The following is a 27798-nucleotide window of genomic DNA, read 5'->3' as shown; positions in this document are numbered from 1 at the left end:
AATTATTCTACGTATTTTGATGTGCCCACGATAACGATATCGATTCGCCTTTTACAACATGACATGCTCTAAACATGCCTCTTAAGCATGCAGAATAATAAAAAAAATTTTTTTTTAGTAATCGCGGCATCCACAATCGTGATCGCGATTAGAAATTCGATTAATTGTGCAGCCCTATAACCGACTGCCAGAATAACAGGTGCATTAATCTTCTAATGAGCTACAATTATGGGCTGGAATCTACTTCAGGGGGTTTTCAAAATCACTTTTTGTTTTCACAGACTCGAAACGCTAACTTGGCTGGACAGCGAGAGGTAGCGACAAGCAGCTCCAGAGTGGCGTTTATCCTGAACAATGTGGCTCTTGGTGTCGGCCTCACAATCAGCGTAGTGTTTATTGCTATCATACTTACACTTAGAGTTCACTGAACAGATGTTGTTCTGCATCTAATGCATACTGTAACCAATGACCAAGGATTTGAAAAGAAAAGACAGATATTTTCCAAACCCGAGGAAATAATCCAATGTTTTATCTTATGTTTAATTACTTGCTGTATTTAAAGAAGTTTACTTCCAGAAACAAAATGTACAGATAATTTACTCACCCCCTTTTCATCCAAGATGTTCACGTCTTTCTTTCCTCAGTCGTAAAGAAATTATGTTTTTTGAGGAAAACATTTCAGGATTTTTCTCCATATAGTGGACTTCAAAATGCAGTTTAAATGCAGCTTCAAAAGGCTCTAAACGATCCCAGCCAAAGAAGGAGCATCTTATCTAGTGAAAAGAGCAGTTATTTTCAAAAAAAGAAGATACTTTCTATACTTTTTAACCTCGAATGCTTGTCTTGTCTAGCTCTGTGTGAACTATGTGTATTCCAGTTCAAGACAGTCGAAAAACTCTCATCTAATTTTTCCTCCAACTTTAAAATCGCCCAACATCACTGCAGAAGTACTGACCCAGTTTTTACAAAGTGAACATGCAAAGATCATCAAACATCCTTTACGTAAAAAAGGTGAAACAGCAATGTAAAATGATTTTGTATGAGGTTGTAGAAGAAAATGAGATGGGAGTTTTTTGACCTACCCTAACTGTCACAGAGTTCACACAGAGCTAGACAAAATGAGCATTTGAGGTTAAAAAAGTATCTAAATTGTATTATTTTTTTCTTGGATGACAAAGGGGTGAGTAAATTATCTGTAAATTTTGTTTCTGGAAGTGAACTTCTTTATATCTATATGATTAGCAGAAATTAAACTGCTTTTCACTTAGTGCTGACTTAAAATGTTTTGAAATTACACATATATCATAAAAGCAAAGTATGTTTTCTAATGGCAATTGCAAGTAAATCATGGTTTGATCTGCTTATTATGTCCTTGTTAAATGTGCTCTAATATGCACACATCAGTGCAATGGTTTGTTTAGGTAAAGTTTATAATTGTTGGGTTTTTCAGGTGTAGGTCTGGATATGGAAACATATGAGCTATTTTATGATCTTAAGTAGCACAGTGGCACGAATAAGTGTTATTTCTGGTAAAGAAACATCTGATCATTTGGACTGGAGAGGAATAATGTGCAGCACATTTGTCAATCATTGAATGACAGTCTTATCTAATTCTGTTTTTCAATATTCCTTGATGGCAAACCAAATTAACAGATTTTTCATCAGACAGTAGGATGAAATTAAGTTTGTAACTTAATTTCAGCACATTTCTGATGTAACACTGTGCTCATAGGCTTTTTATTTTTGATTTGCACTGTATGAGCTACCAAACAACAGCAGTTCCTGAAGTAAATTTAGACGGGGCAGATTATATCTTGACTATTTGACTAATGGTTACTTTCAATATTTTTTTTTATATTCAAATGGAAAACACGTTTGGCAGAGGTTTAGTGTCTAGTGAGTAATTCAGCCAGAGGGTGGCGCTCCAATGTTAAATTACAGGCTCCTCATATACACATATATTTGACCCTGAACCACAAAACCAGCTGTAAGGGTAAAATAAATAAGCTTTCCATTGATGTATGGTTTGTGAGGATAGGACAATATTTGGCTGAGATTTGAAAATCTGGAATCTGAGGGTGCAAAAAAAATCGAAATACTGAGAAAATCGCCTTAAAAGTTGTTCTTAGCAATGCACATTACTAATCAAAAATGAAGTTTTGATATATTTACAGTAGAAAATTTTACAAAATATCTTCATGGAACGTGATCTTTACTATCCTAATGAGTTTTAGCAATTGGCATAAAAGAAAAAGCGATAATTGTGACCCATATAATGTATTTTTGCCTATTGCTACAAATATACCAGACTACGTAAGACTACTTAACCAAGTAACTAAGCAAAACACATAATTCACAGGTTATTTTTAATTTTTAATTAGTTTTTTCATATTGTTTATTATTAAATTTATCTTTATCAGTTGTTCTTTCACAGTTGTTTCACAGATATTTTGCATATTCCTATTTATTTAGGCTATTCAAGAGCACCCCATACCTTGAGCTCTTGTTTATATGAAGCTTTGGGCTTTTGATCACATCTTTATGTGTAGATAAGAGCTGTTGATAGCTTTGTAAAAGTTTTGCTGGCAGTTTGTCAATGGTTTATTGGAAGCTGTCTAATTCTGTTATCCTTGGTTGGTACGATTTTTTTATCTAGTGCTCACCACTACTGCATTTATTTGATTAAAAATACTGTAAAAATATCATTTTTTTATGTGAATCTATTTTTTGTCTTTTTATGTGAATATATACTGTAATTGACTGCTGTAATCTCAGCATCATTACTCCAGTCTTCAGTGTCACATGATCCTTCAGAAATCATTGTAATATGCTGATCTGCTGCTTAAAAACTTTTCTAAATATTACCAATTTTGAAAACAGCCTTACTTTGAATTCCCAGTGGCAGTTTCCACAGGATTAAAAAGATAGTAGCAGTGGACGATGGGCTGTATTCACTGTATTACACATGCATTTCTGTAAATTTTTAATTTCAGGTCTTTAATTTTGATGGTCTGGACAGCATGCTCTTCTAACACTAACCAGTCAGAGCTTCCAGCAGAGTATACATTTCTTTTAGTACTATGAAAATGATGATTTCATTGACTTTAATGATCATCACTGTTAAGTCTGAGTACTCTAGTACTCATGCACATCCCTATTAAACACATATGGTTTAAGTTAAATGTTTACATACACCTTTGCAGAATCTGCAAAATGTTAATTATTTTCCAAAATAAGAGGGATCATACAAAATGCATGTTATTTTTTATTTAGCACTGACCTGAATAAGATATTTTACATATAGTCCACAACTGAAAATAATAGTTGGATTTATAAAAATGACCCTTTTCTAAAGTTTACATACACTTGATTTCTAATACTGTGTTGTTACCTGAATGATCAGTTGAAGTTGAATCAACAGTTGAAGTCAAAAGTTCACAGTTTACTGTATGCTTTTGAGATCCATCTTTTTACCTTGAGGACAACTGAGGAACTAAATTTTTCTTATTTTGTCTAAATTATATATATATATATATATATATAGATTTTTTTTTTTCATTTAGTACTGCCCTTCAGAAGCTACAGAAGATACTTACATGTTTCCCTGAAGACAAAATAAGTTAAATTTACCCTGATTTTCTTAAAATTCAGAAAGTTTTCACCTTGCGGCTCTTAATGCATGTTTTTTCCTTCTGGAGCATCAGTGAGAGTTTCAACCTTCTGTAATAGTTGCATATGAGTCCCTCAGTTGTCCTCAGTGTGAAAAGATGGATCTCAAAATTATACAGTCATTGTTGGAAAGGGTTCAACTTCACAAAAACGATGAAAAACCAAATAATTTGTGAAACCTGAAGAATTTTTCTGAAGAACAGCAGGCAGTTTAACTGTTCAGCACAAACAAGGGACTCATAACCAACTCACTAAACAAAAAACCTAGCTGGGGATAATTCAGGCAACAACACAGTATTAAGAATCAAGTGTACGTAAACTTTTAAACAGCATTTTGTATAATCCCTCTTATTTTGGTAAATAATTCAGATTTTGCAGATTCGGCAAGGTGTATGTAAACTTTTGACTTCAACTGTATACACATTATCAAGGTATAATGTATACAGCGCTGATGTATAATGTAAATGCAATAAACAATTTAATCATACATATTGTCAAGTCTTGTTACTTTTATTTTATATATGTTTTCAATATTATTTCATAAACAAACCTATTAAAGAAAATGTATAGTATGATGTGAAGACATTGATCTGGAAGAAATGGGGCCTTAAGGCGAGACACTGCAGGTAGAAATTTTAACTAATAGTTATCACCTTGCTTACCCAGATGATTGATTACATCGATAATTGCAAACAATTTTTGCATTACAAGTTTTCTAAAATGTTTGGTTTAAATATGCAAAAGGCATTATTTAATGAAACATGCTAATTTTTTGCATACATTTCTAGTAAAAAATCTAAACCCTGAATGAAGTCAGTTTAAATTTTTTTTTTGCTTTTTTTGACATATTAGAGTCAAAACATAGAACGGACAGGAAACACTATTTTTTAAATCATTTTTGGGAGAATAAAATGTATAAAATCAAGCAAATCATATGTGACCCTGGACCACAAAACCAGTCATAAGGTTAAATTTCACAAAACTGAGATATATACATCATATGAAAGCTCAATAAATAAGCTTTCTATTGATGTATAGTTTGTTAGGATAGGACAATATTTGGCCGAGATACAACTATTTGAAAATCTAGAATCTGAGGGTGCAAAAAAATCAAAATACTGAGAAAATCACCTTTAAAGTTGTCCAAATTAAGTTCTTAGCAATGCATATTACTAATCAAAAATTACATTTTGATATATTTACAGTAGGAATTTTACAAAAAAACTTAATGTAACATGATCTTTACTTAATTTCCTAATGATTTTTGACATAAAAGAAAAATCAATAATTTTGACCCATACAATGTATTTTTGGCTATTGCTACAAATATACCCCAGCGACTTAAGACTGGTTTTGTGGTCCAGGGTCACATATGTGGCTTATAAATATGTTTCCTAATTTGTACAAAATCATGCACATGAAACAATACTTTGTCCCTTTGTTCCTTTGACTGATATCAAATAATATCAAACATGACATTTTCATAACTTAACGAACATCAGCAAAATGTTCTTATACATTTTTATAAGGAGTAGGTCCTGACACGTGTTCTCTAACTCCAATAGAGTTTAGAAAGTCGATAAATGCTGATACCAATGTATCTTCATCATTATCTACACAGATAATAATTATCACTAACATCTAAGACTTTATCTGCAGGCAGCACTAACTCAGATAGAAAATCAGCCAATTCTTTGATATAGTCTGTGCGGTGCCCTGGTCGCTCGTATACAGTAGCCAGTACAAACGTCACAAGGGATTTAATATTAACACTTATTACTTTAAAAAGATGTTACATAAAGCACCATTACTTAACGTACATTTGTTATTACATAACGAATTATACTTGAAAGTGATACCAGACCGCTGAGAAATGCTACCCCTTTACCTTTTGGACGTGGCACAGGTTTCTTAGTAGGTGTGTCTGAATCGATGGCCATCATCATCTCAGCCAGGCAGAACTGAGACATGTCCTCTAGGATACGATAACCAAACATATTTAGTGATGTCAGTAGATCTCCAGCAACTACACAACTGAATCATTCTCACTCAATCAACTATTCATCTGCTTCTCCCATTTGCTCTTTTAACATTGACTATTACTCTATATAGACTGTAATCAGATACAAACACTATTCATCACAACATACTGATAAATTTAACATTCACTTCAATGGTATTAGGGGAAGATTTCAAATGATTTGTTATTGAACTGTCACCAACTGAGCTTCAGTGCTCAAACTATTTCAAATATGTGACCCTGGACCACAAAACCAGTCTTAAGTCGCTGGGGTATATTTGTAGCAATAGCCAAAAATACATTGCATGGGTCAAAATTTTTGATTTTTCTTTTATGTCAAAAATCATTAAGAAATTAAGTAAAGTTCATGTTCCATGAAGATTTTTTGTAAAATTCCTACTGTAAACCTATCAAAATGTAATTTTTGATTTGTAATATGCATTGTTAAGAACCTAATTTGGACAGCTTTAAAGGTGATTTTCTCAGTCTTTTTGATTTCAAATAGATGTATCTCAGTCAAATATTGTCCTATCCTAACAAACCATACATCAATAGAAAGCTTATTTATTGAGCTTTCATATGATGTATATATCTCAGTTTTGTCAAATTTAACCTTATGACTGGTTTTGTGGTCCAGGGTCACATATAGCGAATTAATCTACAAACTCCATCATAATGCACATTGCACAATGTTTAAATCTAACATATAGTTTGAGGTACAGCTCTTCATAGCTCATTTCACTATAGTTACCTCATTGACTGGTTAGATTTGTGTTGGACGTCTTTGACGTTTGAAAGCCGTTATACTTGGAATACTAATATGGATATTTTATTCATAAAACCCATACTTTTTCACTTATTTCAGTTAAATCTCATAAAACTAGCGAGCTAAGCCAGTAGTAGTACTGACAGTGTTGTACAAACATGGCAAAAGGAACGAAAACTGGGCGAACAACTTCGATCATTCGGTTCAAGCTATCAAAAACAAGCTCAAAAGAGCCATTTATTTTAGAACTTCGACATTATTTGTAATGATTTTAAAAAGCACACAGTGATGGGTGAAACAGAGTTTATCGAAAGTCTGAATCAGTTAAACTGTCCGAAAATGCGCCTGAAACGGATTGTGCACCACGAATCATTTAATTCAGATCATGTGTTTCGGAGCATCTATTGTAATCATTTGATTAAGAGCGGAAATTCTGAGCAGGTTTGTGAATATTTTGATTCAGATCGGAATTTTGGAGTGTGTATCATGAATCAGTTGATTCAGATTGGAACTTTGGAGCAGGTTTGAATCTTTTGACTCAGATCTGGACTTCAGAGCACGTGTCATGAATCATTTGATTCAGAAAGGAACTTCAGAGCAATTTCATGAATTATTTGATTTGGATGGGAACTTCGGAAGCATGTATCATGAATCATTTGATTCAGAACAAAACTTTGGAGCAGGTTTGTGAATTATTTGATTTAGTTCGGAGCTTTGGAGAGCATGTCATAAATCATTTTATTCAGATTGGAACTTCAGAGTGCATATAGTTAATCATTAGATTCGGAACTTCGGAGCAGTTTCATGAATGGTTTGATTTGGATGGGAACTTCGGAGCATATATCGTGAATCATCTGATTCAAATGGAACTTTGGAGTGGGTTTGTAAATCATATTGTGTATATCGGAACCTCTGAGTGTGTGTCAGCGCATCAACAAAATTTCTGAACTTCTTTACCGTAGTTCTTGATGCCAAACCAGCACAGCACTTGATTTTATAATCTATAGAATGAAATAAAGTTTATAACTTGAAGACCTTCAAACTTGTAGTGTTTTTCTGATGCAAACAGAATGTCAGAGGTGTGTCTTCAGATGAACTCTTCACTGCGCTCAAAAGGCTTTCACTTGCCTTGCATTGCACGTTTTGTCTCAATCGTGAATCATTTTTTAATCAGGAAAAATTCAGGTAACCTGAGTGACTTTTTGACAGCCAACTCAGTGTCAAACAGTAGCTGTTTACTTGAATTCACCCTAATAAACCATAGCTACAGCTACTACTGAGACTAAAAAAAAAAATCAATTTGCAAAAATATATCAGAATAAATCAGAACTGATATTTGAAAGAATAAAGCTTTCAAAAAACATAAATACACAGCACGTGGAAAAATGAGATTCATTGATGATTCATACAGTATTATGTATTAATACAGTTTGGTGTTTGCTTTTAAAAAGCCTGGAATGATTCCTTGATGTGACAGCGAACATTTCCTCATGAAGAATGAAGACTCAATGCAGCTTACAAATATGTTTCGTCGGTTTAGAAAAATCATGCACATGAAACAATAATTTGTTCCTTTGTTCCTCTTACTAATATCAAATAATTTAGAAAATGAATGTCAGCAAAAGATAACAATTTTTTTAGGAGGAGGCTGAGTGCGTTTAGAGAAGATGTTATTTACCTCTCCACGCTTCAGTATAAAATGATAAGCAGGTCCTGACACGTGTTCTCTAACTCCAATAGAGTTTTGAGTCTATAAATGCTGATACCAATGTATCTTTATCATTATGTACACAGATACTGAAATCACCAACATCTAAGACTTTATCTGCAGCCAGCACTAACTCAGATAGAAAATCAGCCAATTCTTTGATATAGTCTGTGCGTTACCCTGGTCGCTCGTATACAGTAGCCAATACAAGCGTCACAAGGGATTTAACATTAACACTTATTACATTGAAAAATGTTACATAAAGCATCATTACTTAACATACATTTGTTCTTACATAACAAATTATACTTGAAAGTGACCTCTGAGAAAACTGTAGCAACACCTCTCCCTTTACCTTTTGGATGTGGCACAGGTTTATAACAGTAATTTAAAGTCATGTAAATATCTAGTTTTAGCCAAGATTCTGTGAATTAAGCTACAAATTCGATCATAATGCACGTTTCCATCTAACGTGTATTTTGAGCTGCAGCTCGTTATATTAATGAAGTGTTTCACTAGTTAGCACTAGCAGTAAACCGGTTAGCATAACTTACCTCAACTGAATATGTTCGGAGATTTGTTTATTGTCTTCGACGTTAACGGCAGTATCTTCGGAATGGAAATACATATTTTATTTGTTTTGCACTTATTTCAGTTAATCACATAAAACTAGCAAGCTAAGTCAGTAGTAGTACTGACGGCGTCGTGTAAACACGGCTGAAGACGATGTGGAAAAAAGCAACAGACGAACTGAATCAGTTGAGTGAGTCATTTACGCTGGGATCGCTCTGATTGATTCAAACTCGTGACTTTTATTATTCAGTTCAAGCGATTCACTAGCAAAAACAAGTTCAAAAGAGACATTTATTTTAGAATTCCGACATTGCTTGAATTTAGGACTGTTTCGAAGCGCTCCAATCAGATCGCGTATATCGCGAGTCAATTGATTCAGTTTGGAACTTCGAAGCTGATTCGCGAATCATCTGATTTTGATCGTGATTTCGGGATTCGATTGAAACTTTGGAGCAGGTTTGCAAATCATTTGATTCAGATTGGGACTTCGGAGTGGGTTGGTGATTCTTTTGATTCAGATCGGAACTATGGAGCGGATTCACGAATCATTTGATTCAGATTGGAACTTTGAAGATGATTCGTGAATCATTTGATTCAGATCGGGACTTCAGAGTGGGTTTCACGAATCATTTGATATAGATCGGAAATTCGGAGCCGATTCACAAATCATTTGATTCAGACTGGGACTTCAGAGCGGGCTGGCGATTCTTTTAATTCAGATCAGAATTTCAAAGCTGATTTGTGAATCATTTGATTCAGATCCGGACTTCAGAGTGGGTTCGCGAATCATTTGATTCGGATCAGAACTTCGGAGCTGATTCGTGAATCATTTCAAATTGGGACTTTGGAGCGGGTTGGTGATTCTTTTGATTCAGATCAGAATTTTGGAGCTGATTTGCAAATCATTTGATTCAGATCGGGGCTTCAGTGTGGGTTCGCGAATCATTTGATTCTGAATCAATGAACTAAATCAAATGATTCGCTATTCGATATCCCAAACTGAATCTGATTCAGTTCAGGATTTCAAATAGCGAATCATTTGATTCAGTTCGGGAGCGTGTATAGCAAATCTTTTTTCTGATTTGACAGTACAAAACATCAAATTATTAAGGCAGTACAGTTATAGAAACAAAACTAAGAACGGAAGAAAGTATACAAAGCAAAAGAATAAAAGTAATAGACCTAAATTTTCACCTGAAGAGGACATATGGGATGAATACAGAGACTTCTTTAGGATTAACAGCATTTTGGATAGTTTCCATACTTGTCTAGATTAACTCTGAATAAAGAAAATGTTTAGAGTCAGTAGTTTGTTTGTTTATGTATGTGAAAGTTAGCTAGCAGGAAACGCAATTAAGTTATAATTTTCTATATTTCTCTTTTAAGTAGTCAAACAATCCAAAGAAAACCTCTTTAAAACAAAAAGTAAAGTCACTTGCAAAATGAGATTGGATGAACATTAAAATACCAGACCATAATTGTGGGTACATCTGGGAAAAAGTCAAGTCACCTTTATTTCCATATGCTTGTGTCTAAGAAGCTGTACAGTATTTAACAGAAAAGCAGTGTCAATAATCCAAACTAAAAAGTGTAAAGCTCTAAAAAGAGGACAAAACAGCATTTCATTCTAAGTCAGTTCATCCTTGATTGAGTGAAATCATCTTCAAAGCGCTGGAAATGCGACTTGCTGGCGACACCTGTTGGTCAAAACCGTAATCTACAATAGGTGGCACATTCTGCATAGGCATAATATATCCACAATCATTCGAGCATTGATGGTTCTTCCTCATCTGGACCATCAGATCTGGAGACCAGCTGAGGTTTCCTCATCTGAAGACAGCATGAAGATTGTCTTGCTGGCTGAACTTCAGGCCGCAGCGCTTCTTGAAGGTTAGAAAAGTTTATTAAAGCTGCTACTTTATTACTTAAGTAGTACATAATTCATTAACCTAATGTGTGATGTATAATAATTTGGGCTGTCAATTGATTAAAATATTTTTGTTTAGAAGTGAACAATAAAGTCAAGTTGAGTCCCTTGTTTGTCCTGAACAGTTAAACTGCCCGCTGTTCTTCAGGAAAAATCCTGCAGGTCTCACAAATTCTTTGGTTTTTTGGTGCTTTTGAACCCTTTCCAACAATGACTGTATGATTTTGAGATCCATCTTTTCACACTGAGGACAACTGAGGGACTCATATGCAACTATTACAGAAGCTTCAAACACTCACTGATGCTTCAGAAGGAAAAAACATACATTAAGAGCTGGGGTTGAAAACTTTTGAAATTTGAAGATCAGGGTAAATTGAGCTTATTTTGTCTTCTGGGAAACATGTATCTTCTGTAGCTTCTAAAGGGCAGTTCTAAATTAAAGAAAATATTATATTTAGGCAAAATAAGAAAAAAGTTTTTATTCTGTTCAAAAGTTTTCACCCCCTGGCTCTTAATGCATGGGTTTTCATTCTGAAGCATCAGTGAGTGTTTGAACCTTCTGTAATAGTTGCATATGAGTCCCTCAGTTGTCCTCGAAATTATAACTTTAAAAGTCTTAATTGACTTAATGACTTAAGTCATAATTACAACAAGATAAAAGTCGAAATCATGACTTATAGAGATGAAATTATGACTTATGTCATAATTACGAGATAAGTCAAAATACAAGATAAAAAGTCAAAATTGAGAAAAAAATTTGAAATTATTAGATAAAATATAGAAATTATGACAAAGTAATAATTACTAGATAAAAAGTCTAAATTATGACTTAAGTCATAATTACAAGATAAAAAGTTGAATTTAGGAGTAAAGTCGAAATGATAACTTATAAAGTGAAAATTATGACTTTAAAAGTTGTAATTACGAGATAAATCTAAATTATGACTTGAGTCATAATTACAAGATAAAAAGTCAAAATTATGATTTAGAGTTGAAATTATGACTTAAGTTATAATTATGAGATAAGTCTAAATTATGAAAAAAGGTTAAAATTATAAATTTAAAAGTCATAAGTATGAGATATGTCGAAATTCTGATTTCTGACTTTAAAATTCGTAACTATGACTTACTTAAGTCATAATTCCGAGATAAAAAGAATCTAAATAATGACTTACGAGATAAAAAGTCGAAATTGAGAAAACAATTAAAATGAGATAAAATATAGAAATTATGACAAAGTAATAATTACTAGATAAAAAGTCTAAATTATGACTTAAGTCATAATTACAAGATAAAAAGTTGAATTTAGGAGAAAAGTCAAAATGATAACTTATAAAGTGAAAATTATGACTTTAAAAGTTGTAATTACGAGATAAGTCTAAATTATGACTTAAGTCATAAATACAAGATAAAAAGTCAAAATTTTGATTTAGAGTTGAAATTATGAGATAAAAAGTCTAAATTATGAGAAAAAGGTTAAAATTATAAATTTAAAAGTCATAAGTATGAGATATGTCGAAATTCTGATTTCTGACTTTAAAATTCGTAACTATGACTTAAGTCATAATTACGAGATAAAAAGAATCTAAATAATGACTTACGAGATAAAAAGTCGAAATTGAGAAAACAATTAAAATGAGATAAAATATAGAAATTATGACATAAAATTAAGACTCAAAGTCATAATTATGAGATAAAAAGTTTAAATTATGAGAAAAAAAGTTTAAATTATGACTTATAAAGTCGAAAATATGAGATAAAACATCAAAAGTATGACTTTAAAGTCAATTACCAGATGAAACGTCTAAATTATGACTTAAGTCATAATTACAAGATAAAAAGTAAAAAATGATGAGACAAAAAGTAAAAATTATGATTTACTAAATCGAAATTCTGACTTCAGTCACAGGATAGTGGTCTAATGATGTGAACACATCAAAAAGTATTTCACTTGAAATTTTTACAGGACGAAATCGATCTGCGTCTTTCAAATGCATTTTTCGCTGGAGCATCTCTGACCTCTGCTGGCCAGAAATGACTAAATAAACAAAACTTGTTTTAGGTGAAAATAAAATCATTCAACTACTACATATTTTATTATTGACTAATTGTATTTATTCATTGTTTTAGCTAAAATTAAAGGTTTATCTGCAACTTACTTGGAATAAAAAAGGAAAATAATTCATTCAAAAATAATTTCTATGCACTCTACTGATGCATGCTTTTTTGTTTTTATTTCATTTAATAAAATGTGTTTTTCTAAACACAAAAAGCTATTAGTAATTAACTTTATTTTATTTTTTGTAGCCTATCGTCCAGATTGCTTGCATCTTATAAGTCTCAGCATCCCCAGGCTTGTGCGCGTTTAAGTGAAGCCCATCACAAGCGTCTTTACAATGGGGTGTTAAATGCTGAATAGACGGTTTCTCACATTCAAAGTCAAGGTGACTGATTACCTCCGGACACATTTTACGGCTCTCATAAACTCTTATGGCCCTGCTGCCGCCTTTGTCAAAACTCCGGAGGCCGTCAAATGCAGAAACAAGAGTGCGATGCAAAATTCCAGCATTTTCTGGGGACCGTTTCAGCTCTGAAACACAAAACGCAACTGGAATGAAATCACAGAGATTCATAACAAATTCAGAGGTTTATTTGGTCTATAATCACCAGGATAAGAAATTAACAAACAAGTGATGTGATTACAAAAATATCATCATTACAAAGGTGTCCGTTTTATAATAAAAGCAACACGATTGGTGAGTTTGCATGAAATCTGTCAATCTCACTTCCGTGTTAAGTTGCATAATAATGCGTTCAAAACAAATACACATGGCATATGTCTGATGCCTTTGCCTTTAAACAAGTGAAAGGCAGATAAAATAGAGTATTTAGCACAAGAAGTGTGATAAAGAAACAAGCAGAAGTCATTTCTAAACAGTACTGCAGCATTTAATTCAATGCAACAATTTATTTAGAGATGTATTCTATTTCCGTTTCATGAATAAAGCCTGGTGACTTTTGGAAAAGTTCTAAAGCCTCCATATTTCACAGATTAGAGTTAAGATGCTGATTTGAAATGTATGAAAAGTCTTTTAAGATGTGGAAGAGTTATAGCTGAGGTTGCCACTGTGGCTTACGCTTCTGGTTTGATTGTATTTGGCAAGAAAAACGCTGGAGGAAGATCCTCAGCATCAGAAGAACGGCTCAGTCCAGCACTGGAAAGCGTTTGTGCGGCTCAAAGCAGCGTGCATCTCTCTTTCAGGCTCTTCTTCTTCTTGCCGCTCTTCTTCCCGTTCTTCTCCTTGTTCTCGGACATCTTCTTCGCCCGCACCTCTCTCATCAAATCAAAGAAGACCTGCGGACAACAAAACATGCTTCAGAGATGCTTCATAGCAAGGTCCTGTATTCTGAAAGTATTCGGATATTTAATGCACCCAACCTTATCGACGTTGGCTCTGGTTTTGGCTGATGTTTCTACATATTGGACGGACCACTCGTCCGCTTTGGTTCGGGCCTCGTCCGCAGACACCTGCCTTCTGTCTTCCAAATCTGACTTGTTCCCCACCACTAACAGAGGGATTTTATCCTCCTCCGCTTTCACTCTCAGGATCTGCTCCCTGTGTGGACCAGTAACACAGAATGTCATCTACATCCCAAAATTGGGAATAATTACAATCTGCTCACTAAAATTTTGAAATATCATTACAGTTTCAAATATGTGACCCTGGACCACAAAACCAGTCATAAGGTTAATTTTTACAAAACTGAGATATATACATCATAATAATAATAATAAATAAGCTTTCTATTGATGTATGGTTTGTTAGGATAGGACAATATTTGGCTGAGATACATCTATTTGAAAATCTGGAATCTGAGGGTGCAAAAAAATCTAAATACTGAGAAAATCACCTTTAAAGTTGTCCAAATTAAGTTCTTAACAAGGCATATTACTAATCAAAAATTACATTTTGATAGGTTTATAGTAGGAATTTTACAAAAAATCTTCATGGAACATGATCTTTACTTAATTACCTAATGATTTTTGGCATAAAAGAAAAATCTATAATTTTGACCCATACTATGTATTTTTGGCTATTGCTACAAATAATAAGACTGGTTTTGTGGTCCAGGGTCACATATCTGTTTTCTATGTAAATATTTGTTAAAATGTAATTTACTCCTGTGGTCAAAGCTGAATTTTCAGCATCATTACTCCAGTCTTAAGTGTCACGTGATCCTTCAGAAATCACTCTAATATGCTGATTTGCTGCTCATTATTAATGTTGAAAACAGTTGTGCTGCCAAATAATTTTGTTGAAGCCATAATACACTACCATTCAGGAGTTTGGGTTGAGGACTGTTGAAAAATGCATTAAATTGGCAAAATATATTTATAAAAATTCAAAAAGGCCAGATAAAATGCTATTCTTTTAAACTCTTTATTCATCAAAAAAAAAAACTACAAAAATATTAAGCAGCAAAAGCATTTATCAGCATTAATAATAATATGAAATATTATTAATAGTTGAGCACCAATAATATTTTTAACTAAACAAACAGCAATTTCTACCCAATAGAAAATTTTTATGACTTTTCCAGGTCTTCAAATCACACTTTTGAAATTCTCTCATCTATTTAGTTTTTTTTTTAGTACTGATTTATTGTATTTAATTTTATTTTTTTTAGATTTTATTAATTTCCATGACTTTTCCAGGTCTACAAATCACACTTTTGAAATTCTCTCATCTATTTAGTTTTTTTTAGTTCTGATTTATAGTATTTTTTTTTTTTTTAGATTTCATTAATTTCCATGACTTTTCCAGGTCTAGAAATCACACTTTTGAAATTCTCTAATACACTGAGGCTTTCCAGTCCTTATTTATTTATTTAAATGTTATAAATTTGTATGACTTTCCAGGTCTACAAATCACACTTTTGAAAATGTTTCATCTTTGTATGTTTTTTTCAGTTATGATATATTTTATTTTATATAATTTATAAACTATTTAACTAATTTATATTACTTTTCCAGGTCTAAAAATCACACTTTTGAAAATCTTTCATCTTTTTAAATTTTTTTTAGTTATGATTTATTTTATTAATTTATAAAATTAGCCTCATATATTGAGGCTTTCCTGTCCTTATTTATTTAAATGTTATAAATTTTTGACTTTCCAGGTCAAACCACACTTTTGAAATTCTCTCATATATTTATTTTTTTTTTTAGTGCTTCCTTTCTTCTTTCTTTCTTTATTTAGCTATTTATTTATTTTATGTTTAAAATAAGATTTTATAAATTTCTATGACTCTTCCAGGTCTAGATATCACACTTTTGAAATTCTCTAATATATTGAGGCTTTCCAGTCCTTTTCTATTTATTTATTAATTTAAATCTTACTCATTTTTCTGACTTTTCCAGGACTACAAATTACACTTTATATTTATGTGTTTTACAGTTCTGATTTATTTGCTTTTATTTCATTTTTATTGTGTAAAGATTTTATTCATAACCATGACTTTTCCAGGACTACAAATCACACTTTCTAGAAATTCTCTCATATATTTAGTTTTTTTCAGTCAGTCCTTCTTTATTTATATATTTATTTTTTTAATTAATTTTTTTATTAAGATTTTATTTATTTCTATGACTTTTCCAGGTCTACAAATCACACTTTTGAAATTCTCTCATCCATTTATGTTTTTTCAGTTCTGATTTATTATTCATTTCCATGACTTTTCCAAATATAGAAATCACACTTTTTAAATTCTCGAGGCATTCTAGTCCTTATTTCCTTATTTATTTAATTGTTTAATTAAAATGTTTTAATTTTTATGACTTTTTCAGAACTACAAATCACACTTAAAAAAAAAACAGTCAGTCCTTACTTCCTTCTTTATTTATTTATATATATTATTATTATTTTTTTTTTTTAATAAGATTTTATTCATTTCTACAACTTTTCCAGGTCTACAAAAATCACACTTTTGAAATTATCTCATTTGTTTATATTTTATTCATTTCTGATTTATTTTACTTTATTTTTTTCAAGATTTTATTAATTTCCATGACTTTTCCAAATCCAGAAATCACTCATTCTCTCATATATTGAGGTTTCCCAGTCCTTCTTTCCTTATTTATTTAATTAATTATTTTTTAATTAAAATTTTACTACATTTTATGACTTTTCCAGGACTACAAATCACACTTAGAAATTCTCTCATCTATTTAGGTTTTGTCAGTTGAGTTATATTATTTTAAAATTTTTAAGATTTTATTAATTTACATTAATTTAATTATCTCATATATTGAGTTCTTTTCTTTTCTAGCCTAGTCCATTTATTTATTTAAAATGTTTTTCTTTTTTATGACTTTTCCAGGTCTACAAATTTGAGATTTTCCAGTCTTTTTTACTTATTTTTTTATTTTTCGGTTTTTTATTAATTTCCTTGACTTTCCAGGTCTAGAAAGCACACTTTTGAAATGTTCTCATATGTGACCCTGGACCACAAAACCAGTCATAAGGTTAAATTTTACAAAACTGAGATATATACATCATATGAAAGCTCAATAAATAAGCTTTCTATTGATGTATGGTTTGTTAGGATAGGACAATATTTGGCTGAGATACATCTATTTGAAAATCTGGAATCTGAGGGTGCAAAAAATTATAAATACTGAGAAAATCACCTTTAAAGTTGTCCAAATTAAGTTCTTAGCAATGCATATTACTAATCAAAAATTACATTTTGATATATTTATAGTAGGAATTTTACAAAAAATCTTAATGGAACATAATCTTTACTTAATTTCCTAATGATTTTTGGCATAAAAGAAAAATCAATAATTTTGACCCATACAATGTATTTTTGGCTATTGCTACAAATATATCCCAGCGACTTAAGACTGGTTTTGTGGTCCAGGGTCACATATATTAAAGATTCCCCAGTCCTGATTGATAAATAAAATGACAGTTTAAAAGTAGAATTAAATTAAGAAATATAAAGTCAGCTCACATCTTGATTTTAAGCTGTTTTAGCTTATTTTAAAGCTTGTTTTGTTCATTTCAAGCAAAACCGAGAACCACCGCTCTGCACTGCATTTTGCTATCAGTGAGGATAAATAAGCTGACGCTGTATCTGATAGCTTGAGAGTTTTGCTGTGTGCAGGATGCCGCTGTAATGATAACATGGTTGTGAGAACATACAGTGCGGTAACTGCTATTCTACCAAACTAGAACTGAATGCACTAGAACAGCAGATAAGCGGGACGTCCAGTGACTGACCTGAACTCTGACGTGGCGCTGAAGGACTCGGGCTCTGTGATGGAGAACACCAGAAGGAAACCCTCTCCGCTGCGGAAGTAGTTGTCCCTGATGGCGGCGTAGTCTTCCTGCCCCGCCGTATCCAAAATATCAATCTGTACCTCCTCTCCATCCAGGACCACCTTCTTCCGGTAACTGTCGGCCTTGGTGGGTTCGTAGTCCTCTACAAACTGAGGTGAGCAATGCAGATTACAAAGTATTGGTTAGAACAGTAATAGATTTTCCTATAGAATCAGTGGTGTTAATGTTAATTAAAACTAATGCTATTAAACTTAAAACTAATTAAAAAAAATGTAGATTTTCAGTTTTAGTAAGTTTAGCACTAAAACATATGTAAAGTTAACTGAATTTAAAGTACCAAAGTTACTAAAATTAAAGAGAAAATAAAGAGAAATGCTAAAAAAAATAGGAAACCTAAATTAAATAAAACTGAAATTAAATAATTTGAAGTACTAAAATTACTACAACTGAAAATAAATTAAAGCAAAAGAGAAATCCTAAATTTAATACAATAAGTACTAAAATAACTTAAAACTGAAATTAAAAATAAAGTTAAATAGAATTATTTTAAAAACTAACTGACATAAGTTAGTACTATATTTACTTAAACTGAAATAAAAAATACATTAAAGCTAAATAGAAATATATACAAAAGATAAATAAAAAAATCTTAAATAATTTGAAGTATTAAAAATACTAGAACTAAAATAAAATAAACTAAAGGAAAAGAGAAAGTTGAAAAAAGAAAATCTAAATAAAATAAGTGTAAGTTCTAAAATTACTACAACTAAAATTAAAAATTAATTAAAGCTACATCTAAAAAAGTTAAGTTATTAAAATTAAAGCTAAACAGAATTATAAAAAACAGTAGACCATTATCTGAAATAATTTAAAGTATTAAAAATACTAAAACTAAAATAAAAAAAATTAAAGCAAGACAAATTAAAAAAATAAGAAACCTAAATGAAAAAAATTAAGCACTAAAATGACTAAAACTGAAATTACAAATAAATTAAAGCTAAATAGAATTAAACAGAATGATTTAAAAAACGAACTAAAATAAGTTAAAAGTACTAAATTTAATAAAAACTGAAATATATATTAAAGCTAAATAGAAATGGATACAAAATAATAAATAAAAAACAAGTATAATTTGAAGTATTAAAAATACTAGAACTAAACTAAAAATACATTAAAGCAAAATAGAAATAAAAAAATAAGAAACCTAAATAAAAAAGTTTAAGTTCTCAAATTACTAAAATTAAAAATTAAAGCAATTTTTTTTAAACTAACTCAAATAAGTTCAATTACTAAATTTACTAAAAAACGAAAATAAAAATACATTAAAGCTAAATAGAAATATAAAAAACAATAAACAAGTATCTAAAATAATTGTAAGTATTAAAAATACTAAAACTGAAATAAAAATAAACTAAAGCAAGACACATATTAAAAAATAAGAAACCAAGAAACATGAATTACATTAAAGATAAACTGAATTATTAAACTGAATTATTAAAAAAAGTTAAAAAGTACTAAATTTACTAAAACTGAAATAAAAATAGAAATATAAAACATAAAAAATAACTTAAATTAAATAATTTGAAGTAGTAAGATTACTACAGCTGAAATAAAAATACATTGCAATTAAAGAGAAATATAAAAAAAACATAATAAAAATTCCTCAAATAAAAAAGTTGAAATACTAAAATTACTAAAACTAATCTTAAAATAATAAGAAATAATTAAAACTAAATAAAAACAGCACTAAATAAACAGAAATCGTGCCTTAACAACTAACTGAAATAAAATAAAATGAAAGCTAAAATAAAAATACATATTAAAAAAGAATTAAAATGACAAAAGCACATCACAAAATCACTTAAACCGATACTACAATTAACTAAAATAAAAAAGCTAATTCAAAATATAAATAAATACTGCAATAATAAACCATAAATAATATTAAAATAACACTAATATATATATTTTAAAGAACTATTCCTGAAGCTTAAAGATTTTGACTCATGCAAGAATGTGTCTCAGCGAAAGCGTGTTCAGCTCACCTCATCATACATGAACTGCAATGTCAGGGCTGATTTTCCCACGCCGCCGCTTCCCACCATGATCACCTTATGCAGAACCAGGGAACTTTGGTTTTTGCCCTTATTTGCTGCCATGACTTTAGTGTTCCAGAAGAAGAAACAGAACGAGACTGCAAACATGCAAAAGAAAACTAATCAAATTCAAACAAACATACATGGGCCAAAGCATAAAAGCAATAAATGTAATACTGCTTTAAATTGTTGTCTGTTCTGTTCAATTTAACTGCATTTTTGTTTTGGTTTTTCTGAGCAGAAAATAAATAGCATACACTTTCCCCTAATTTACTAAAGACACTCACTAAAATGTCATTCAGTGTAATAGTCTTGTCAGGCATATTTACATCTAAAATTACTTATGACATATTAAAAGACTAATTATTTTTACCCCAAATACTAATTAGTTGTATTATTAAAATATGCCACTATCCTAGATTTTGCCCATTTGTCAGTAAGAATTTTGTACTCATTGAAAACACAATAAAATTGAATATCCTCCCTTATTCTGTTATATATTTTAATATGTACAAGTCAGAATAAGCATGCTGTTTACATTTTTACATAAATATTGTTACACTGAATGACAAGGTAACATTATTTCATCCAAATTTGGACGTTTTATTCTCCAAAAACTTAAAAGTAGACACTTTAATGTGCTTTCTATGCACTTTTGTAAATGTTTTGATGTGGACATTTTAACGTCTTTGACCCACATTTAAATCTTTGATTATTATAGATAACGTTACATAAAGCATATCTAATGCCAAATCTCACGACTGTAATCAATAAAGTGCATTTTTACATCTACACGAATGATTATAGTCACCCCTTAAAGTTTTTAAAGCTAAAATACTCCGTTAATACCATGCTACTTTACATAAATATGGTAATCATTCACTATTATGGTACATTGTAAAAGTACCATGGTACGACTTCACAGTCACTTAATTTCACTTTGTAATGAAAACAACATCGGCGAATGTTGATTAGCAGAAACAGAAAACATCAATATATCACTAAAACATTAAAAAGTTCTACTCAGGTTGTTATTAAAATCACAAATTCGTTTTTTACTTTTCCATCCCGCGGAGACACCACCCCTTCCTCGTTGTTAACGACAAAGGCCCGCCTATTCTAGCTCTTGATTGGTTGAGCCGTCAACTTACGAGGCGGGTCCTCCTCTACTCGCGCTCTCATTGGGTGTACGAGCAATCAATCAAAGAGTTTTCCCACAAAGACACAGGGGCGCTTCACCCGAGGAAATACCTCAAAACTACAAAGTTGTTGTCTGCGCAAACCGATTAAACTTTTTAAAACTGATCAAAACAACGGAGACTCTTATAGATTACTCACCTTAGGTTTTATCCGTGAAGAGCCTTGGACTGGATTCGCAAGAATAAACGGTTAAAACATAATTCTGTCAGCCGGGATCAAATCCACTACTCCCGCACAGCAACAGAGCCCCGCCCACCGGATATTCAAATCACAAGGATATGACGCCATCGGACTGTGTAGTTTTTTAAAACTGTATTTTATCATTTTCTACACATTGTAGTCTATATTCAAAAATTTTCTATAGCAGTCAAACGTTTTTGAACAGTAAGATTTTTAATGTTTTTTTAAGTCTCTATTTGATTTATTTGATCCAAAGTACAGCAAAAGCAGTAATACTGTTATATATTTTTACTGTTTTAAATAACTGCTTTCTGTTTGAATATATTTTACAATGTAATTTATTCCTGTGACCAAAGCTGAATTTTTAGCATCATTACTTCAGTCTAAAGTGTCACATGATCCTTCAGAAATCATTATAATACCGGTATTCAGATTTACTGCTCAAAAAACATTTATTATTATTATTATGTTGAAAACAGCTGAGTAGAATTTTTCAGGTTTCTTTGATAAATAAACAGCATTTAACTGGAATATAAATATTTTGTAACATTATAAATGTCTTTATCACTTTTGATCAACTTAAAACATCCTTGCTAAATAAAAGTATTAATTTCTGTAATAATAATAATTAAAAAAAATACTACTCCAAGCTTTTGAATGGTATAGTCTATAATGTTACAAAAGCTTTTTATTTCCGATTAATCAAATAATCCTGAAAAAAATGTACTCAGCTGTTTAAAATATTAATAATAATAAAAAATGTTTATTGAGCAGCAAATCAGCATATTAGAATGATTTCTAAAGGATCCGGAGTAAAGATGCTGAAAATTCAGCTTTGATCACAGGAATAAATTACATTGTAAAATATATTAAAATAGAAAGCAAAAATGTTTTACAATATTACTGCTTTTGCTGTATTTTGAATCAAATAAATGCAGGCTTGGTAAGATGACTTTTAAAAACATTAAAAATTTAAAACATTAGTGAAAGTCTGAAGTATGTGAAGTGTCAAATTTATTTGTATTAATTTATATTATTTTTGTCATTATTTTATGTAAATTGCACATTTTTCTAAGTATGTTATAATCTGGATAATGCGTAATTTCTCCGCATTTATAAACGTAAACAGTATGCAGGATCTATTTTGTGCAAATTATTATTTTCGCTGAGTGGGGGCGCTGTTTTACAACTTTAACCTCGATCAGTCTTGGAATATCAGTTCTAAAACACAAGAATATGTCCTGAGATAAAACTAAAACAAACATTTTGTACAAAGTAGCCTGCTTTTTTTATAATAAAATCATCCCTTTTAATATTTTTCTATTTTAAAATAACTGCTCTGGTGTTTTAGATGTCGAGAAAGTCATTGTCAACCTGAATGAGAGATCTTTAGATGAGCTTCTCTGGCGCCTGCTGAACCACTTTACGAGTTCACACGTTCATTCACTCAAACCAGTTAAAAGTTGTGCTCATTTGCTTTCCATGACAGAAACCTACAGGCTATAAATGGTTTTACTCAAAGAGGATGCTTCATCTTGTTCAGACCCACACTTTGAAATATTTGACCTTGATTTAAGTGATCCATAATCATTTAAAATGCTGTTTTTGCACATTTAAAAAGTGTATTTTCTCTTTTAATAAGAATATGATCTAAATAAATACATCTACGAAATTTTGGGGCATTGCACACACTTCACATTTAGGCTAAATATGGTTTATTACAATATTTTGCAACCTTATTTGAACTTTTAGGCAAATTTTAAATGTCAAAAATAACATTTCATTAAAACGAAATCAATAATGAATGCTATTCTAAAATGCATTTTATCTCTTACGGATATTCAAGCAGTTGCATGAAAAAGGCCTAAGAAGTTTTCAAGACCTGTATAGAGATGGCACATTTTCTAGTTATGTACAGCTTTCCTCTGACATTCTTTCGATTCTTGCAGGCTAGACATTGCTCTGCTTCTTTATTTTCTGGTTTTCCATCTCAGCCCCAGGTACAGGTATGGGAAGAGTTACTGCAACTCAATCCACAACACAAGTCACAAATTTCAAAAATCTATGGTTGTATTTTAAGCTTAGATGATTATTCACTTACTAAAATTAAAACAGCATGGGAGTGTGAGTTGGGAGAAAGCTTTGAAGAAGAATGGTGGCTAGTGCGCTACATAGAATACGCTCTAGTACAATTTGTGCTCGTCTCAGCCTAATCCAATTTAAAGTATTTCATAGAATACATTTCTCTAAGGCCAGGTTATCTGTAATCTTTTCTAATATCGAAGACAGATGTGACAGATGTCATGCATCTCAGTGTAATTTGAGTCACCTGTCCTATGTTACAGAATTACTGGGTTAATTATTTTACTATTATGTCTAAGGTGTTACAGATCAATATAGATGTATGCCCTGATTTGGCCATTTTTGGGGTACCAAAGATTTGGTCTCTAAACAACTTGATATTTTAGCCTTTACTTTATTATTATTAGCTAGGCGCCGTATTTTACTCCATTGGAAATCTAAAAAGCCTCCAACTACATCTCAATGGCTTGTGGATACAAATTGGAAAAGGTTAGATGTTCTGGAAAAAGTAATTTCTTTAAAAAGTGGCAATGTTTTATAACTTATTTTAAGTCTCTTAACATATTGCCTTCTACTTAATAAATGCACCCCCTCCCTTATTTTTATTTATTTATTTGTTTATTTATTTATTTGTTTTATTTGTGTAATGTACTTCTATTTATTTATTTAATCCTGCACAAATGTCATCAATCACAATGCATTTCTGGATATATGATTGTGGTTGAGTTATATTCACAGGTTTGTTTGTACGTACATATATCCGACCATTATTATTACTATTGTTTTTGTTTTAGTTTTTCTATTCTTTTTTTTTTTTTTTTTTGGTAAGAAAAATAGGACAATAACTTGTAACAGTTTTTTCTGTAATAATAATTGTTTTACAATAAAAAGTTGGAACCTAAAACGCATTTTAATAATGCAATGTGCTAGTCCTGACACATTTCCCCTGAAGATCCCTTGGTTTCTTAACCTTTATAATCCTGGAGTTGGTGGCTCGTCCCACGTGGTTCTCCAGTCCCGTATAAAAACTTTCCAGCGGCTCAAAAGCGGCACAATGTCTGTTCGCACGAGAAACAAGCCGAAGCTCCCGAACACCCACACCGAGAGCTATGATGAAGAAGTATATGGGGAACGTACACTGGAAGTCAAAATGTCCAACAAAGGAGGACACTATCTTCATCTGAACAACTAAAAAGGCGAATGATCATTTGGAAATACTGTGGGCTCCTGGTTTGCACTCGGTTCCCTTCACCATGGATGATTTTAACTCGTGAAGAAATCACCGGGACAAATCATAACAGGTCCTTTGTTTAGTCTGTGGGGCTTTACACGCGTAATAGAGCTTTCCAGTCATGCCATGACGCATCAGACGCGTGCGTAAAAGTGCCATTCGCGCCTGTACGTGGACAGATATCAAGAGCTTTGGTTACTTTATTATTTACATATCACACGTTTATCAACTTGGGATGGTGTAACAAGCCGTTCTCACTGTGATATCGATCCGAATTGATTTGAAACCATCGCGGAGTGACCAAAGACAAGAATCAAGCGCAGGAACATATACCAGACGTTTACAGGATTTATTGCGGTTGCGTTCAATTCCGGACCGAAGAGTGGATATACAGTTGTTTCACTTTTAAATCTCACTTTTTGTAGGAGAAAAGAGGCGGATACGAACTTGGCCGCTTTCAGCTCCATCACCCCAGTTTCGCATCCGCTCGGAAACTGCCGTTTATCATCCCAGAAGATGAAAAGCTTGCTATTCGAAGTGCTTTGTTTTGTGTCCATCCTCATCTCCATCCGCTGCACACCGGCTCCGGACACCGAAACCCCGAGCATCAGCCCGAGCTGCGCGTCCTGCGGGCTCAGCCAGACGGATGGAGCCACAAGGGTGGACGTGGACTTGCTGGAGGCGGTGAAGAGACACATTCTGAGCCGGTTACAGATGCGGGACAGACCCAACATCACCCACCCCATCCCGAAGGCGGCGATGGTGACCGCGCTCAAGAAGCTCCACGCGGGGAAGGTGCGCGAGGACGGGAGGGTGGAGATCCCCAACCTGGACGGACACGCCGCGTCCATGAACGAGGTGGAGGAGGAGACGTCGGAGATCATCAGCTTCGCCGAGACAGGTGTGTATGCGGCGGGTCCGAGCGCGGTTACGCGCAGGTGCGATTATGATTTGCGACACCGCGTTTAGTCACACACTTTTAAGTTAACCTTTCCACTCTTCAGGACAAAATCCACACCGCAGGGGTTCATTAAAAAGGCTTTTAAGTCTAGTACGGGGCATGTTGTCACAATGGGAATCTACTATTATAGGCTGCGCATGACTAAACAATGAATAAAAGAGCAAAAAGCATGCAGAAACATTTAACTATCATTAAACTGAAACGTAATTAATAAACTGAATACGATCACAACATATGTGACAACTTGCCCCGGGCTGACACCTACTGTACTGTATATAAACATAATTTATTATATGTGACTCTGGACCACAAAACCAGTCATAAGGAGCAATTTTTGGGAATTGAGATTTATACATCAAATAAGCTTTTCATTGATGTATGCTTTGTTAGAATAGGACAATATTTGGCTGAGAGGGTGCAAAAAAATCTAAATAGCGAGAAAATCGCCTGTAAAGTTGTCCAAATGGAGATCTTAGCAATGCATAGTACTAATCAAAAATTGAATTTTGATATATTTATAGTAGAAAAGTTACTAAATATCTTATTGAAACATGATCTTTACTTAGATTTTTGGCATCAAAGAAAAATTGATCTTTTTGGCTACTGCTACTAATAAACCCACGCTACCTAAGACTGGTTTTGTGGTCCAGGGTCACATATAGTGACTTCTTCTTTTATCAATATATGTTGGTGTTCTTTTATTATATGTACGGATATTACAAAAGCATTGCATTTTAGTCTGGATGAAATAAGTTTAAAGTGACTTTAGGCTTAGATGTGTTTGAAATCATCATAAAAACTACTGACAGGGAAAACAACTTCATGTTTGACTCAGAAACTTATAATTACTGACATTTTGCACTTGTGACAACTAGCCCCGGTCTGTTTGCCCTGTGTAAGAGGTGATGCTCTTTACTGTAAGCTAACCTGTTTGTTATAAAGAAAAATGGTATAAAGGGAATTCGTTTTTGGGTGTTTAAGCTTGCTATAAGATTCTTTGGAGATTCATTATAGGTTGTTCAGATCAGTGTTTTGAGTTCTTTGAAAGCAACGGAAGTTCAGAATATTGTGTTTTTTAATGATTTTATCTATTAAGAATCAGAACCTTTTATTAAAAAGAGCATTCAGGGTTCGAGAATCGCACAGTAAACTGTTCATTCATCCACAACCCTGTTAAAGAAACAAAACTGAAGCCACCTCCAACAAATCAGTTGTACAATATCTGCTCTCAATCAATCAAAATGCATCAAAGATTTATTATCTAAAGCAGTGGATCATGAAAACAGATACAGCACAACTTTCAGTTGCAATTGTGACCATGGACCACAAAACCAGTCATCAGGGTCAATTTTTTGACATTGAGATTTATACATCCTCTGAAAGCTGAATAAACAAGCTTTCCATTGATGTATGGTTGGTTAGGGCAATATTTGGATAAGATACAACTATTTGAAAATCTGGAATCTGAGGGTGCTAAAAAAATAAAAAATAATAAAAAAAAAAATATTGAGAAAATCCCCTTTAAGGTTGTCCAAATGAAGTTCTTAGCAATGCGTATTACTAATCAAAAATTAAGTTTTGATATATTCATGGTAGAAGAGTTACTAAATATCTTCATGGAACATCTTTACTTAACTTAAATTTTTTTTTTAATAATTTTTCACTCATACAATGTATTGTTGACTATTGCTACAAATATACCCGTGTTACCTAAGACTGTTCTGAAGTCCAGGGTCACAATTATTACCGGTATGACTTTGGTGTTTCTCAATCCAGGTCCTAATACTTATCTCATGAGTGAATGCGTTGAGGAACAGGACTGAAAATGCTGTTAAAAGCAATAGTTCACCCAAAAACAAAAACATTTGCTGAAAATGTGCTCACTTTCAGTCCATCCAAGATGTAGATGAGTTTGTTTCTTCATCAGATTTGGAGAAATGTAGCATTCCATCACTTGCTCACCAATGGATCCTCTGGAGCGAATGGGTGCCGTCAGAATGAGAGTCCAAACAGCTGATAAAAACATCACAATAATCCAC

The 27798-nt window shown here is 32.2% G+C and overlaps 2 protein-coding genes across 2 annotated transcripts; one reads left to right on the top strand and one right to left on the bottom strand.

Annotated features, from left to right (window-relative positions):
• Positions 1-13297: 13297 nt before the first annotated feature.
• LOC141293362 (ras-related protein ralB-B-like) lies at positions 13298-21558 on the bottom strand. The gene is made up of 5 exons (XM_073825387.1): positions 21444-21558; positions 20055-20203; positions 17950-18158; positions 14103-14280; positions 13298-14018 (listed from the first exon to the last, which is right to left on the bottom strand). Exons 2-5 carry the CDS (start codon positions 20166-20168, stop codon positions 13899-13901), a joined length of 621 nt encoding a protein of 206 aa, XP_073681488.1. The 5' UTR covers positions 20169-20203; positions 21444-21558; the 3' UTR covers positions 13298-13898.
• Positions 21559-24650: 3092 nt separating this feature from the next.
• LOC141294293 (inhibin beta B chain-like) lies at positions 24651-25767 on the top strand. The gene has a single exon (XM_073826366.1). The coding sequence runs from the start codon at positions 25315-25317 to the stop codon at positions 25765-25767; it is 453 nt and encodes a 150-aa protein (XP_073682467.1). The 5' UTR covers positions 24651-25314.
• Positions 25768-27798: the final 2031 nt, after the last annotated feature.

The sequence above is a fragment of the Garra rufa genome, chromosome 20 (assembly GCF_049309525.1).
Source record: "Garra rufa chromosome 20, GarRuf1.0, whole genome shotgun sequence".
NCBI classification, from domain to species: Eukaryota; Metazoa; Chordata; class Actinopteri; order Cypriniformes; family Cyprinidae; genus Garra; species Garra rufa.
Note: the sequence above shows the minus strand (reverse complement) of the source record. Positions and strands in the feature narration are given on the sequence as shown.